Source organism: Zeus faber (genome assembly GCF_960531495.2).
Source record: "Zeus faber genome assembly, chromosome: 16".
NCBI classification, from domain to species: Eukaryota; Metazoa; Chordata; class Actinopteri; order Zeiformes; family Zeidae; genus Zeus; species Zeus faber.
Genome location: NC_137202.1, coordinates 3704414 through 3721324, shown reverse-complemented (window position 1 = coordinate 3721324; position 16911 = coordinate 3704414). Strand labels below are relative to the sequence as shown.

The 16911-nt window shown below is 42.8% G+C and overlaps 2 protein-coding genes across 2 annotated transcripts in view; both read right to left on the bottom strand.

Moving 5' to 3' along the window:
• The window catches only part of ccar1 (cell division cycle and apoptosis regulator 1), a 33484-nt gene extending 22386 nt beyond the window's left edge, over nucleotides 1-11098 (bottom strand). Inside the window, exons 1-2 of the mRNA XM_080017074.1 lie at nucleotides 11079-11098; nucleotides 10184-10347 (exon numbers count right to left, since the gene is read on the bottom strand). Coding sequence (XP_079873200.1) covers nucleotides 10184-10295 — 112 coding nt within the window. The 5' untranslated portion in view covers nucleotides 10296-10347; nucleotides 11079-11098. The remainder of the gene's footprint in view (nucleotides 1-10183; nucleotides 10348-11078) is intronic.
• A 796-nt stretch (nucleotides 11099-11894) lies between these two features.
• LOC307242432 (NFU1 iron-sulfur cluster scaffold homolog, mitochondrial) lies at nucleotides 11895-16379 on the bottom strand. The gene is made up of 8 exons (XM_080016921.1): nucleotides 16307-16379; nucleotides 15658-15743; nucleotides 15373-15508; nucleotides 14872-14938; nucleotides 14676-14787; nucleotides 13786-13849; nucleotides 13364-13538; nucleotides 11895-13180 (listed from the first exon to the last, which is right to left on the bottom strand). Exons 1-8 carry the CDS (start codon nucleotides 16345-16347, stop codon nucleotides 13112-13114), a joined length of 750 nt encoding a protein of 249 aa, XP_079873047.1. The 5' UTR covers nucleotides 16348-16379; the 3' UTR covers nucleotides 11895-13111.
• Between the last annotated feature and the right edge of the window lie 532 nt (nucleotides 16380-16911).

Sequence of the window (16911 nt, the reverse complement as noted above, 5' to 3'; positions counted from 1 at the left end):
TACAATGCAGTGCCCCAACCCCCACCATGACAAATTCCTTGTATACGAAAATGTACTTGGCCCAATAAACAGATCCTGAGGTCCATACATTAATGGTAGCAGAATATAATACAAAAGCCCCTGTATGAAGATCGATTTGTCTCAATATTATTTGTGTGAAATATGTGGGTCACAATTCTATTTGACTTGTGATTTGAAGGTCACGATGCAATTCGATTTTCGACTTAAACATTTGAGCACTCACGGTTATGCCATTGTTAGACTATCAAGTCTAAGAAAACTGGCAGATGCTTATTATCAGATCTTGACCGGCACAATATGGCGACCATGTGGGACAATATTATCCACAAAAACACAAGGAGAATCGCGAACCTGCTTGTGATTTCAGAGTTCAAAATCGAATGCTCATTTCGATCGATTCTCGAAACAGAATCGTGACACCCCTAATGTGACCAGATCGACAGTCTGCGTGTAACTGTGTAATCTGAAAATATACAAAACCTTCCATAAACACAAAAAAAGATTTGTAAACTCAAATATATCCGTGAATACATTCATTTACAAATAAATGAAAAGCATTTGTGAATATCTTCCTAAGATTTACAACTTTCGAACAGGCATTTGTGAATCCAGTTTTTATTTGTGAATGTCAAAAAGGCATTTGTGGATCTTAATTCTAAGCTGGTGGATTTGCATTTTACACACCTGGCTTTGCGTTTTACACGCACAGTTTTGAGACAAACTTTCCACCAGGCCGAACAAAAATCCACATGTATCACCCGGCCTGCTGACGACGTCATTTACGCATTTTAAAGTGTGTCAGAACCAATCTTTCTCCCCCCCCCCCCCAATAATCGATAAGTAACGAGCATTCATTTTTTATTATGTTAATATGACACAGTGAGTATTGGTGTGTGTCTGTTTCTTCTGTGTACCCGGACTAATGTAGTTGTAATGTCTGTAGAACTGCACCGTATTGAGTTTGGTTTCATGGTTTCAGTCAGGCCACGTTAATTGTTTTAGATTTGAATTGACAAGTGACTGTGGTGTTGACAGTTTTTTAGAAATGTTACTCTCGGGTTCATTTAGCAAGGAAATTTACTTGAATACCTTACAGCTGGTGCACATAATCATGAGCAACTGAGAGGCATGAATCCTCAAAAATATTGGATCCTACCAAATAAAACGTGATAATTGTATATCTGTATGTATATTACAGTACTATACCTATATATTCCCTTTTGTAACATGACCTCTACATTTAAATATTATATATTGTGCATTATAACATACTCCTTACTATTACCATCTGTAAGGCTCCTACACATGATACTTTAGCATAACTGTCATTCAGAACAAAACACTTCTCCATATAAAACTTTTTGGTAAATATCCAGTCAAAATTAACAGTTAAATAATGACATTGTTAATGTTACATTCATGAATTGACACCTGAGACTCTGTGTCATATTTTAGAAAATATGTTTATTCTGAAAGAATAAATTAAAAAAATATAAAAGGATGAGTTGGCCCTCAGTGGCTGTACAGGACTAATGAAGATAACTGCCAACTGATTATCCATATACAAAATACCAATTCTGCTGAAAATAACGAATGGACTGAATGATGACAATAAACACAATGGTAAATAAAACAAATTACATGTTATCTCCTTACAGGTTGGATAGGTATGAATTCTGATCTATTTACAATTTAGCATATATACAATCTATAAGATCCTGCACCCTGCTTTTGTTCCCCCAGCCTGCAACATGAATTTACTGTCACCCTGGCAACAGATGCCGGTTTAGTAGCTAATGTTAGCTTAACCTACATATTAACAATAAAATTACAGTATGACATTTATAAACAAAAACAACTGTCAACACTAACAGCCATACTATCAAAGACCTTAACCAGGGTCCTGTTACATGTCATATGTGACCCACCGCATACTTTAGGGTCATTTGGCGGCTTTTGATTTTTTATTTATTTATTTATTTTCACAGCAATTGAAATTGAAGAATCAGAACTTCCAAACAAGGTGTCACTTGTGCAAATCAAGCAAATATTTTTAAAGCTATGAATTGTTAATGATAAGGGTGTGGCAAACTGGATTTGGGGACTTGACATCCTGCTGAATGGGGCAATCTCTGCTTTGTTCTTGTGTTTTGAGGGAATGTTTAACAGCGTCAACACACAACAATTTTTGTTTTTAAAAAAGCTTTTATTTAACAGTAAGAATATACATGTTTTATAAAAGTGGAATTACTAAGGGCTTTAAAAGTATGGACAACACAACAAAATGTAGAGTCTATCAATAATGAGTCTCTGTATATCAGCTTCAGTGTGTCATTTAATACAGTATATATATGTGCATATGCCAAATATCTTCTCAGTTGTTGGGAGTTATTATGTTGGCTAACCCCAACCCTACGCCAGCTACACTCTGAGAGCCTGTTGGGGCTGCCTCTTTTCACTTTCTTTTTGCCCCTGGCTGCATTTGCAGGTAAGCTTGAGAATCTCGTCCATTGCTACTTGTTCATAATCTGCCAATCACCAACCTCAACAGACTTCATCACGGTATCAACTTCTTCCGTTGTAACAACAACGGCCATATCGTCGGTCCCCTCCGGTGGTTCTTGAAAGTATTCAGTTTCATCGTCACATTTAGGTTGAAATCCGCTGTTTGAAATGTTCTCCAAGTCCAGGATCATATCAGATTCAGCATCGCTGTCGTTCTCAGCATTGATGTTGGAGAACTGACTGTCATTGCGGAAAATAAAGTCCAGTATGCGCTGCTAACACTGACTTGGATATATCACACTGATCAGATTAAGGTCCGCGATATGATTTAGATCTTCCTCCACCCGCTTCTCGTAATCCATAACAACATGGAGATGGAAGTTTTCACAGACAAGTGAAACCGTGGGAGCCTCATCTTGTTTACAGAAGTAACGTTCGCATTTCTTCTTCGATGGTACACGCCCCCTCCACAATGATGTCTCAACGTGTGTGTAAAAGTAGTGCGATTTAAAGGTTGAACTCTATCAAAACGGATCCAAATTGTGACTTCACACTAAATGGAATGTGGATGAATGATCTTCACCTTGCCGGTTGCTTTAAAGGAAACTATCGATCGCGTTGTTCAGCGCTATTCAGCATCTCAGTAAGTGAATCGCATTTCCCCATGTAATGTAACAGGAATATTTAACTTGACAATTTAACATTTTTCTACTATTTATAAAACAAACTCTGTTTTGAAAATACGTTGAGAGATTAAAAAAAAAAAAAAAAAAAAAAAAAAAAAAACACACAAGGAGACCCAAATCTGGAAAAATCTAATCTTCCTTCAAGAAAGGTTTTTTTCCAACTAATTTGGCTGCTCCTGGCGATTTTAGAAATGCGCAAGATAGCGGGTTTTGCTGCGGTGGGTCACATATCTGTAACCTTTCCACCTTTTGCGGTTTCGAAACCGTAGTTGGGAGGCCTCATATTGTGCTAGCCCGTTTTAGCTTAACCTGGCTCATAGCTAGGAACAAACTTCTGGACTCTTACTAAGAGTCCGGATCAACTGTGCTGCGGAGAACTGGCTTTATTTGGGTACAGCAGCGAACATAATGCACGGCCTCTCCCTAACGTTCTATGCTCTTTTTCCTGCTAACTATATTACTTTCTCTCTTTTAGCATCCTGCAACTCACTGTGGCTGCAACTGAACACTGAACACGCCAGCCCACTACACTACATCACCCACACAGGTTACCCACAAGTCCACCTTCTTGAAGTGGCAAGGCCTGGCTTGCAACACTACGCCCACTCTGGATGATGATTAAACCCTTAATATCACTCCAGCATTGTTACATACTTTGAGAAAGGAAAACACAAAACATTATATAATGCAACAATAGTCCCTATTTCCCAGTATTTGAATGGGTCATCCTCCAGTGCAAGGCAACTTAAGGCAGAGGAGCAATGTCCATAAAATGTCCAAGAGGAGAAGAAATAATAAAATATTCATAAATTCCCAAACTGAAAAGAGTATTACTTTGTTAGTAGAGCCGTGTAATCAAAAACCAGACATGACATTACTCTCAAACATTAGACTCTGCAGGAGAAAAATACAGCAAGACACCCTAAAACAAATTAAATCATCCACTTTTCCCTATTTACACCCATGAGAAATCAACAGTTGTTTACATGCAGAGGGTATGAATAATAACCTGCAGCCACAGTGTCTACATTACTCATTACCAAACCATCACATCAACATCTAAACTAAGCCTGTGCGTTTATCAGTGTACCTCTCAAACCAGAACTGTACTATAATAATACAACTCTGGAACTCTATTTTGCTTGTTTGTGTTGTGAAAAGGCAGCTTTCCACCTACACCCTGATTCAGGTTAAGTTATTTCAGTTTTAGCAGTGCTAAGAGACAAATCCCGTCACCAAACACATCTGGTGGTCTGCGGATCCTCCAGGGTCTCCAAAGACGATTGAAGGAGGCCACTGGACGTGTTCCCCACTGGGATCCCTGGCGCCAGCTCCATCCAGCTGAGGCCAAGCGGGGCTGGATCAAAATTTGTGCCCTGATTGCTGTGCAGGGAGAGTAAGGCTCCATCCCTACACACCCACTCAGAGGCAATCTTTCAGCCACTGTGGTTGCTTGCTCATTGGGAACTGGATAGGCTTCCACCCACCTCCTGAAGTAGTCCTTCACCAATATGTAGTACCAATATGAAGCGGTTGTGCCTCTCATTCTCATTTAACGGACCCATTAGGTCGACTACGACCCTTTCCATGGGGGCAGCAACTTTCACGGTGTCCATGTCCGCTGGGGAGTTTGCTTACGACGAGCCTTTGCAGCACAGCTGGTCCCGGTGCGGCACCACCGGGTGACGTTGTCTTTCATGTTGTACCAAAAGTACCTTGTCTTTGGTGGGCAAGGGTCCTCTCCACCCCAACATGGCCACCCACCAAACCATCATGCATCTGTTCCATCACAGAATTGCGATATGCATGCAGCACAAGGTTCTGTGGGTAGAGCCCTTTTCCTTTGGTGCAGTAAAACTTCCTCAGTATGACCCCATCTCTGATAGAGACATTTCCACTGCGCCCAGTAGGCTTTGGTGGCAGGGCTGCTAGGTGGTATGTCAGCACATATTGGCCGGCTCCCCGCTTCCTCGGTCGACTTCCACATGGGCGCAATGTCTGGATCGGTCATTTGTGCTACTTTCAACTGCTCCAGGGTTTAACAACTGAACAGGTCGGCCTTGGGTGACTCACTCACCCTGTTAATGCTTGGATGGAACAGGAGATAGTTGCAGTTGTCGTCGCTGGGAGCGTCTGCAACCCCAACTGGGGGCAACTCCAGCGAGACGACTCAGTTGTGTCCACAGCTACTAACCCCCCCTAACTACCCCCACTGTTGCTCTGGGAGTGTTACGAAGACTACCTCTTCAACTGGACTGTCGGTGAGGTTGCACTGTTCCCCATTGTGCTGATCATTGCTGAGGTTGGGCTCTGGCACAGTGCAGGGTGCAGGGACATGAATTTCGGCTGGGTCTCGTAGACAGTGCATTAGCGTGTCCGTTTTTCACACCTCGTTTTAGTTTTTGGTTTTAATTAACTGTACAGGGATACAAACACAAGTAGGGTGAAAAAAGGCAGACGTTTTTTCTGAGTTCCTATGAATGCATCACCTCCGACACGCATTACATTTTTCTGAGCCCATGATTGTAGCATCACTCCCCGCTTTGTAGCGCTCATAACCGGGACGAGAGCTATGTCCGCGTCTTAGTTCTAACGTAATATAAGAAAATGAGTCCACTCGTTAATCCATTGCGGATGGCGTCATCCTGACAGATAAAAATAAACAAATAAATAAATAAATAAATAAATAATAAAAATGCTGGGTCGCTGCCGACGCACCCCAACATGAGACTCATGTAGACTCATATTTAGAGTTTAGTGTGGTGCTGAACTGGAAAAAAAAAAAGTAAATACTTGTCAAATCTTGGTATTGAACAGCCAAATCCAATTCAACTAACACAATTCTGAGTCAGATTCAGCCCTGCTATATAACGTATAAAGAAGATCGGACATTAATCTCCAAAGTGTTACCGTAAATTAGCCTACAATAAGTTAATAGAGTCAAAGTTACCTCCTGCATGCCTGATTCGTCTTGTAGCTTGTCAGTTGCACCAAATCAGATTGGCCTCCCAAGACTACACAAATTTCCTTTTGGTTTTTTGTTGAGGTTCATCTGGTTCTTTGTCAGTTGAATCAATTGGCATATTCATTTGTGATGTTGACGGGTCAGTCGCACTTTTTTATTTGGTCAGTCAGTGTGCATTACACTAAAAGGATAAAACAGATAGAAGCTTACAAAAATGCACAGGGATAAGATTTCAACGAGGAATTATAAATAAGGGAAATCATAGATATATTTTCATATGTGTGAATCACCCACATCTGGACATGGATATGAACACGGCTTTCCTTGCGCCCCAATCACCGTGCCCCGTTCATGTTCACGCTCGTATTCATATTCATATTGAACAGCCAAATTCAATTAGATTGACAAAACTCTGAGATGGGTACAGACCTAGAAATAATAATAATAATAATAATAATAATAATAATAATAATAATAATCGGGGACACACGTTTAATGGACTCTCCCTCCCCCTCTTGTGCGTGGCATGCCAACTTAGCAATTATTGTGCTTATATTTCATATCCTCCTGTAACTTTCACCAGCATTTTTTTTTTTTACATATATATGTCCAGGCAGATCGTGTTGTGAGCAGTCCACACCACCCGCTCGTCACTCACGGGAGCGCGCAATGATTTTCCTCCGATCTGGGGCTTTGCTCGATCTCCAAAAACCTATCGGCGAGTGGAAATCAGGCCAGAATCACGTAGTCTGAACTCAGCATAAGGGTCCGGACCAACTCTGCCGTGGAGAACTGCCGCTTAATTTCGGTATGCGGCTTGGACCAATATTCCATGATACGGAATATCTTATATTTGCCACCATATGCAATATTTTCACAGTATTGAAATGCCACCATGTCTGTCCGTCCGTCCGTCCTAGGGACCACAGGGAGCAACAGACGGAGCTCATTCACTTGCGCACACAGAGAGGATGTACAGTATGTGGATGTATGCGCACAGCAGGGCAACAGTGAGGAAGCAGATGGAGGATTTGGACGTGGTTGCGTGCGTGGTGTGGATGGTGGTTAAGCTGCAGCTCCAACAGTAGGGACGATGCGCGCACCAGCAATGGGTTGCCCGCGATCAGCAAGCCAAAACAGAACGGTATGGAACCAAACCGTGCGTAATGGGGACACTTTTCCCCGTGACTCACTCCCTGATCACACCCCCTCCATGCATTATGCGCAGAAAATAATCTTAACAAGTCTACGAGTCGTGCCCAGTTCCTCCGTGCCCCACCCTCACACTGTTTATAGTTGTTTTATTTGGAGGAATGGGGAATGGCGATCGGGCGCATGGAGAGCCGTGTTCGTGTCCGGACGCTTCACACATAAAAATATATATGATTCTCCTTATTTATAATTTCCCATTGAAATGTTACCCCATTCGTAAGCTTCTGTTTTATCCTGTAACTGTAATGCACACTAAGTGACTAGTGAAGGGGAGATCCTTTCTGCACGTAACGTGGACGCGCAACTTGTGTTAAGGTTCACTGTCTCTCCAAAGAAAACACAGAGTTTTTTTTGTTTTTAAACCTTGTGCTGTCAGTATGCTGGGCATACAACACTGAGTATTTGTATGCCATTGCATCTAGGACAGTGTTAGTCTGCAAGTGGAGTTCAACTTCTCGACCCGTAATGCCCCTCTTTAATCATCAAGAACCGCCTGCAGTAACTCTGTCCTGTGGACTGTGGGATTACAAGCACAGTTTTTTGTTACACAGAACCGCCACCAATCCCCCTCTTTGATGAATGATCTTACCACGTTCCGGTCTAAAAACAATGAATGACTGCACTCTAAAAACATGTACGTGGAAAAATTTAAACATAGAAACGTCTGATGTCAACATGGAACAACAGAACAAGAGTTAATTAAGTCCAGGAAAACTGGAACAGCAATTGGGCACGTGGCCTCTTCTTGACATAGTTATGGCAGTAAATGAGGGAGGAAAGGAGAGGGATGTAACCAGGAGAGTGTTCGGGAGTGTGTTTGGGGTTTCAAACTTGTTTGCCTCTATGAATTGAGCGGAACTTAATTTTCTTTTTTTTCTTTGGCCCACAAAATAAGAAAACCCGTTGTGGAATTTTTGGGTTGGGCCAAAGCCCCCACGCCAACCAAAGCCCCGCGCAAAGGCGAGGCCCGCCCTACCACAACCCAACCAGACACCCCACCCAGCCGCAAGGCCCAAGTGCCCAGCCACGTAACTCAGCGCAGGACACCCAGATATCAGCCTGATATGTAGGCCGTCTACCACCCCCGGCAACCACCGCAGAGAAGTTATGCAGCGGGAGTAAAAGCTGACAGCCGCCTCCCCCATCCCAACCCACACCCACGATGGCAAGCAGCCTCCAAGTGGGCCCCGGATGGCACTTGACGGCGCTTCCCGCAGCCCCGTATCCCCAGAAATCACCCGGCACCAGGTGCAAGCCGCCAGGACCAGAAACCCAGCTAGCAGGGGGCCCACCCAGTCGCCCCCCGGCCATTCACACCCCAACACCAACCTACCAGCGCCTAGCCACCCCGGAAACCCCAGTGCTCAATGTGTGCTGTTGGCAATTGCAGTTTAAATTGCGGGCCATGGGGATGCAAGCATGTCAAACGCAAATCATTCGCACCCATCCTGCCCTGCAGACCCTGGTCTAGTGGAGTGTGGTTCAGAGTAAGAATCAGGTGTGAGTTTATGTGTTCTAAGCTAATATGAATGTTATTAAAATTGCAGGACAGACAAGAAGCACATTGGAGCAGGAGCGTGATGGACAAGATAACAGCCACCCACCACATCCCTACCGACATATCTCGCATCCCACTAGTCCCGCAAACCCTAGTCCTATTGTGTGGCGTATGTATTGAGTTTGATAGTGTTTTTATCGAAGATTATTGTAATTGAATGAAAGCAAGAAATGGCTGTGCAACTGTGTGAATGGGAACACTTTCTTCGTCACTGCTGCCCCCCTGGTCAACATCGACAATGTATCGCGACATTTGGGCGGGACTGCATCACAACATAAAATTTTGGCTATCACCCATGCCTATTTGGTAGAGCAGCAGACATAATGCACTCTGTGATGGTCTAAGCTCTTTTTCCTGCTAACTAAATGACTTTTTCTCTCTTAGCATCCTGTATCTCGCTGTGGCTGCAGCTGAACACACACTCCACTAAGTCACCTGCATTGGTTACCCACAAGGCCACCTTCTTAAAGAGGCATGGTCTGGCTTGTAACATATCTTACAACAGTTAACATAGCCTAACTGAAACAATGAAACCTAACTACACCTACGGTGCAATTCTACAAAGACTGCGTGCTATTACTTTGAAGGGCAGAAATTTCATTGTTAGTAGCCGTTGTTGCGCATGTGTAAAATGCAAATCAATGTCTGTAAAATGAAAATCCGCAAGCATAGAATTGAGATCCACAAAAGCCTTTTTGATTCAAACAAAAATTGGATTCACAAATGCTTGTTTGAAAGTTTGAAAGATGTTAGGGAGACACTCACAAATGCTTTTCATAAATTTGTAAATTTGAATGTTTTCACAGATATGTTTCAATTGTAGAATTTCTTTATTTATTTGCAAATCTGTTTTATATTTTCAAAATATTTTTTGTGAGTTTACAATTTTCTTTTTGTATTTGGAAGGTGTTTTATATTTACAGATCTGTCAACTGTTCACACAAATAATATAGAGACACATCTATCTCCATACCCCTGTTCCTTTCCTATGTACAGAAGCCGGAGGGAAAAATCATTTTCAGAGCTGTGTTAAATTAATAGGTTTAGGTGTTAAGTCATCGGCAGTTCCAGAACCATGCATCCGGTATTTAAGGAAGAGAATAATGCTATAATGTTGAATTTCATCACTTTTGCATCAAAGTAGAGTTTAGTGTACATGCATAACAACACACCAGTGGCAGGACAGGGGGTGAACTCTCCATGAGTGAAACCAGTAAAAGAACCCCTGGTACTCACAGTGCAGACTGTTGAGGTCCAGGGACTGTGCCGAGTGGCCCGGCTGGGACACCGCGGTGGCTGCGAACTGAGTGGCCCACGGCGGGTTCTTCTGCCCCCCGAACTGGGCCATGGCTCTCTCTGGCAAAGGGGGGAGTCTCCGCAGCCGATCGAGGGTTTGGTTTCTTGGTAAAAGGACGAAACGCGTGTGAGTATTTTTTTTTTTTGCTGGCGCAGCCTTTGCAACATTGGCTGTAGTGCAAAAGCTTCGACTCTGTTTTTAAGATTGGATCCTTGTCGCGTCACTCAGTAAAATAAATAAAAAGAGCCGATTGTGTTGGGATAATGACGTGTGGATGGAATCCCCACTGGAATCATCACATAATTATGCAAGACATTCAATATCATTTGTGCCAAACGCCTCGCCTCGAACGATGATTCGGTCCTGGATAATAATTTTCAGTTTCTAAACGATTCGTTCCCCGCGAACGAATCGTCCACGAGTCTAGCATCTCCAGTTTACAGTAGCAATGCGCCGAGCTAGCATGCTATCGGGGCTAACACAACTTTCTAGCTAGCTCGACAAACAGGGCGTTTCGGGCACTACATTCAATCTCCAGGACCAGTACAACTAGTTCGAACTATGACTCCATTTACGCCGCAGGGAAATCGCCGGTCATCACGGTAACTGCAGCCCCGGGATGTTAGCATCGTGTTGGGGTTTTGTTATAACAACAACCCGGGCCCGGCTAACCCGAGCTAGCGAATTCCACTGCCCTCTTGTTTTAAAATACCAGGCGCTTTAAATGGCGAAAACACCCCAATTGCAGTTTCTGCATGATATTACGCAAGCATAACATTTCTATTGAAGGCATAAGTCCGTTTGTTCTCATTGATGTTTGGATTGACTTCTTACCGCTGTGTCCTCTGCGCCGGCTGGCTGACGCATGCGCACGCGTTGCTGTCTGTAACCAAGGTTTGTCAGTGTGGGGGTCGTTCCCCAAGATGGTGCTGGAAACGGTACCGGGACAAGCCGGCATTGGGGATTAAATGTCATCAAATCAAAAATGCCTTGCAATACGTATCAGAATGTGTTAGTTGTCTATGGTAACACTTTGATGATTCCCAATGGAAATGCTCGTGTTAAAGCTGCGGACAGAACAATAAAATTCAATTTACATAATACACACACACGCACGCACAAATATAGAGCATTGGCTACAGTATATCATTGGGGGTCCAGCCCCTGTATGATTTATGATGCATTTGGCAAATAAAGAATCTTGAATCTGTAAAGTAGAAGTAAACATAGTGCATTAAAGTATATAATATGGCGTAGTACGGTATAATAATGTGATGTATAATACAACATACGTAGGCCTATATCGTATTGAACTATCGTAACAATTAGAACTTCTGAGTCCACGGCGGTCACTGCATTCTCCAAATCCGTCACCTGCTCTCATGTCTGTCGTGAATTCCATCAACACTGCAATTCATCTGAAGGTGACACTAGAGCAGTGTTTACAACCGTTTGTCTGCCACACACTTTTTTTTTTTTTCTTTACTTCTTACAATGAAATCATCCCAGGACACACCACTTAAAAGCGTGTGCTTGTTGTTATTATGAGTGATCAAGCCAGCAACCTCATTGTTTTTTTTCTGGTTTTTATTTATTTTTTCTCCTTGGCATTTTCCCGGCAAAAAGTGTTTGGCGCACAGCAACCGCCAAACGCACGGACATGAACAAAGCGTCTTTGGATTCAGGGCAGTTCAGACATTTTGGGGTCCAAGTTTGATCCACATCTATCTATAGTTGAGCAGGAATTAGTGAAAAACTGTTGCCAATCTACCGGAAGTAGCCAAACGTTGGCGGAGCGGGGCGGGCTGCAGTGGTGGAGCCGGCTGGGGGCGGTGGAGCGTGGAGCTTTGTAACGCCATCATCCGACATGTGATATATGTGCAGGTTGTGGCTCTGGAGGGGTTTCACATGGGGCGAGATGCAGGGTGCGCTACGGTCTCGACTTCATTGGTGTGTAGCAGTTGTTATGCGCCAGGTCAGGACGAGAGGGAGCCGATGCTGTGTTCCATGGGGACTCTGAAAATTGCTACTCGTATTGCTGCCTGCAGCTATATCTATTATTATTGTTATTATTATTATTTAATTAAGAAACTGTTTAAGGTTCTGGAGATAAGTGGAGGAATGTAGCAATTATTTCCCTGGACTGGGCCATACATTGCCAGACTTGGTTCTAGCCTTTCATTCGGTTATGTCTTAACTGATCATTTCCCTCTCCTAGTAGCAGTGTAGTAGTGATAATGACATTATAATAATAATTGTCCAAACTAATTCCATCATATTTTCATATTTTAACCACATAGGCTGGAAGCCTTCTAAGAAAACTGTTGACTAAAAGTTTTTTTTAAGATATGGTTTCAATAAGTGAGTTTATTTTTTATAATGTAATACATCTGCAAGAACAGCACAAAAGCACAACAGCTGCGCAGACATACTCAACAAACCGTAACTACTGTACACCTAGCTTTATCTAATGAATGGGGATTATGTCTATAGTGCACTCGGGATACCTTACTCCTTGACGAGAAAATTTGTTATTGACTTTAAAACATGAAAAATATTCTTTCAAAATGTACTGCCAGTATTTTAAATAAATACACCCCCTGCGTTAATATTACAGTACATTTGGTCGTAAGATAATTTATGGAACGCACATTTTGCACAGCCCTCCAAGCATGTCGTACAGTGTGTACAGCAATCTGATACAACTTCAGCACTGAGAGTACATTGTATAAGTGTCTAGGGACATATAAGCAGTTTTGATCCAGTATTGCAATACGGTGGCTAATGGAAGCAGTTAAAAGTTTTTGTCCCAAATGAGACCATTTTCTTATAGGATGTATATAACAGTATATGGATTAAGGGCAGTTTCAGTCTTGTAATTTACGTTCCAGCTCAGAGAACACTTTAGCATTGATTTCATCCACTTCATCTTCCACCTGGAGGGAAAAAAAGACAAACTTGTGGATTAAACATGTCAAAAGTGATATCAGATCATTTTAAAATTGTTTCCTCTGGTTGGAATGATGGGTGCTCAGAGTGAGTTCTGAGATTCCAGAATCCACATTAACCCTCTCACTCTCACATATTACACAAAATGAATTAAGATCGGGTTGAATTACCTGTTCCACACCATCGACTTCGGGGATGTAAAACTGCATCATGTTCTGAATGCCATTCTTTAAGGTGACGGTGGAACTAGGACAGCCCGTGCAGGAACCCACCAGCTTCAGCTTGACTATGCCGTCCTCAAAGCCCTTGTAAATGACATCACCACCATCTTCCTGCACTGTGGGTCTAGTGCGAGAGATGGTGAGTAATGGTGTTTCCAGATCAGGGAGAACAGAAGGTTTAAGCTAACTCAGTATTCAGTACAGCAATACATTTCCCAGAAAGATGTAGATTATCATATCATGGTCTTACTTAGAACATAAAGTGACATGGGTAACATGATCTGCTATCTGTGTGCAACACATTAACATGCAGAACAGTATATCTATTTCTAAGGCCCTCTTGGGTCGCATAGTGGAAGTGGTTTTTGCACCTGATTCTTGTGTCTAGAAGCTCCTTTATCATTGAAACAACCTCGTCATCATCTTCAGAATGACCTAGAATAAAGAACAGAGATTGATGTATGAATTAATCTACAATACATTAATCTATTTTTCACATTAACTACCAACAGACAGATTTGATGTTCAGCAACCAGCCAGCCAGCCCAGAAAAGTCAAGACAAGTTACAAACCGAGACAAACACGTATTACAGAACAGCACTATGACCTAACTAGTGTAAATGTGGACAGTAATAGAGCCTTGTTAAGAGGCCACTGTGCTAATAATTGATCGTATTGTCAAAGGGGCCAAATCAACCTCTTTTGGCCACATTGAGGCAAGAATCTACCCAGTAACTAGCAACAGTCAAATTAGCATATTTACCGACCAACAACGTTGCAAAGACGTAGAAAATAAAAAATTAACTGGAAAAACAATCCGGAGTATCCTTTAAGGCAGTGGTTGTCAACGAATCTAGCCTCAAGATCTAGTTTTTCCTCAAGTCATGACCCACATAATCTAAGATTTGAACCGTTCTAACTGATACAAAATGAATAGCGCAGTCAAAAATACTTGTGTGCACTGTTAAAAACACAAAACATACAAAAATAAAATTGTGCAAGGTCTAAACACCTAATAAAAAAAACAAAACCAATAGCAACTAATTTCCTGAGCTTCCAAAACACTGTCTTATCAAGAGAGCATTAAAATGCAAATAGCATCAGGAAAATAACAGGTAAACAAACCATTGAACTGTTTTTCTTTGACAAAGTACATACGCCATGTGCCCGCAGCCCAATCAAAATAGATCCGCGACCCAGCTTTGGATCCGCTTTAAGGTATGTAAAAATAAGATGTATATATCAAAATAATAACACTCACTGCTCTCATGGTGCACCACACCAGTTGTTATGGGCGCGCCACTTTCAAAAAACTTTGCAATGACATCCAGAGAATAGCGCTTAATGTCTGTCCATTCCATATCATCATCAACCTAAAAGGATATAAAACATTCAATGGGTTTGGTGTAAACGAAAACTAACTAGAGCTGCACGCTCAATATACCATGGGAAAATACCTTTGTGACCGTTATGAAGTCCGGACCAAAGAATACACTTTTAACCCCTTCAATCTCAAAGAGGTTCCTGTGGGAAACAAAGTGTTACATGCAATCGTCCAATAAAATATTCCATGTAAACGTAAGGGCCTCGTGCAAAGCTAAAGTCAACTTGTGCTGGCTATCATCTAAACCACACGTCACTACTGGCTATTGTTAAGATAATGCTGCGGTTATTGTAAGTCAATTGTTATCAGTAAGCACACAACAGAATTGTCTCTGTACAGTGCATTCTTCAAAATCAGTCAGTTACCCTCCTGCAGAGATAGCAAACACTGTGAGATCCTGCACTTTTTGTTCCATGCAGCCTCATCTCTGACACAAAGCCCAACTTACAGTAGTGGTATTTACCAAATAAAACATTATGCCAATAAAAAAAATATTGTAATTAATAAAAAATAATGATTAAAAAAAAATAATCTAACTCAATTCCATACTCTTGTTTCAAACACCACACAAAACCTGGCTAGAGACGAGCAGTCTGCGGTGCTTGGAGAAGGAAAGTCCAGTGTTCCAGACCCCAGGACAGGTTTGCCAGGGAGGAACTTCAAGCTTCTTGGATTTGGGGTATCTTGTGTTTGAATAGACAGAAGCCGCCCTGAAACAGAATTGCAATCAACGTTATGTCTTGAGCATGAACCACAGGCGAGTTCTGGTGTTGTTAATGTGTGTGTGTGTGTGTGTGTGTGGGGGGGGCAAACACAAAAGGGTAATTGAATGTTTAATCGTGTGCCAGGCTGTTCTCACGTGAGCAGTGTGTGACTGCCGGAGCACCTCGCAGGTTCCGTGCGGCCCATGGCGCGGGCTGTGGGCCTGTTGATTTCGATGAAAACCTGAGAAAGACGATACTATATCTGTAAGGCGGCGCCGGAGCCGGCAGCACAGGGGTGATCTACCTACCTGCAGGTCAGACCTTATCGCTGACTGTCCGGGGATCGTTTGGAACGAAGTCTGGACTTGCAGCGAGGTCGCCCGAGTATTTGGTTTGAGGGATCGCCTGCGGGATTTGTCACTTAGAAGAACCGACTCATTCATTAATTATGATTCGTAACCACCCGGAGTAAGGTTTTTTTTTTTAAACGATGCTTACATATGGACTACCTTGCTGCAAAACACGGGATGATAGTTTATAACGGAGCGAATACATGGACGTGCTAATGCCATGTATCCAAAGTAGTTTTTAAATATCTGAAGCAGAGTGACTTGGATTAAAATGCACAAGTAGTGTCGCACTTTGCGCTGAACTCAGGTCGGATTGTAAACTCGGCTAATTCTTATTTTACCCGGACGCACACGCGTGTTGTTGTGTTGCGGATATTGCGGCAAGGACCCATTAAAAACAGAAACATTTGCCCGGGACTGTTAAACAGAGCCAAAGTGGGAAGTGTTATCTGACCGTAACAACTGGCGAAGACCCCGTCCCATGCGCGCCGCCATTTTGTTTGTTTTGGAGATGACTTCCTGACTTGCGTCACACGTCTGCGTCCTGGTTACGTTGTATTTGAATATGTTGATTGACGACATGACCGTCAACGTCAAGAATCCAAGTGAATAAACAATACACAGCACAGCGCGGTCGAGGCGTCACAGTGGCTTTTATATCTGGCTATGACCTAAGACGAAATAATATTATATATTACAAATATATTAACTATGATGTCAATTATATGAATTTCAAATGGAAGTCATATTGTTTTTTTCCATATATTCGTTTCACCCTAGATTCCCTAATTTCCTAAAGGGGCGGGGAGGGAGGGGGGGGGCGAGAGAGAGAGCAAGGGAGAGAGAGGGTGAGAGAGAGAGCAAGGGAGAGAGGGGGGGGGGGGGGAGAGAGCAAGGGAGAGAGGGGGGGGGGGAGGGGAGAGGGGGGCGAAAGAGAGGGAGGGAGACTTGACTTTTAAGGTGAGAGAGGGGGGGGGGGAGGGGAGGGAGGCAGAGAGAGAGGGAGGGAGGAGAGAGAGGGGAGAGAGAGAGAGAGAGGGAGGGAGAGAGGGGAGAGAG

Excerpts from the sequence above, each read along its gene's own strand:
- LOC307242432 (XM_080016921.1), bottom strand. The coding sequence starts at position 16,347 with ATGGCGGCGCGCATGGGACGGGGTCTTCGCCAGTTGTTACG. Across the intron at positions 15,509-15,657 it reads GGCAGTCACACACTGCTCAC|GGCGGCTTCTGTCTATTCAA; the intron begins GTGAGAACAGCC and ends ATTCTGTTTCAG. Across the intron at positions 13,850-14,675 it reads TGTGGTGCACCATGAGAGCA|GTCATTCTGAAGATGATGAC; the intron begins GTGAGTGTTATT and ends TCTTTATTCTAG.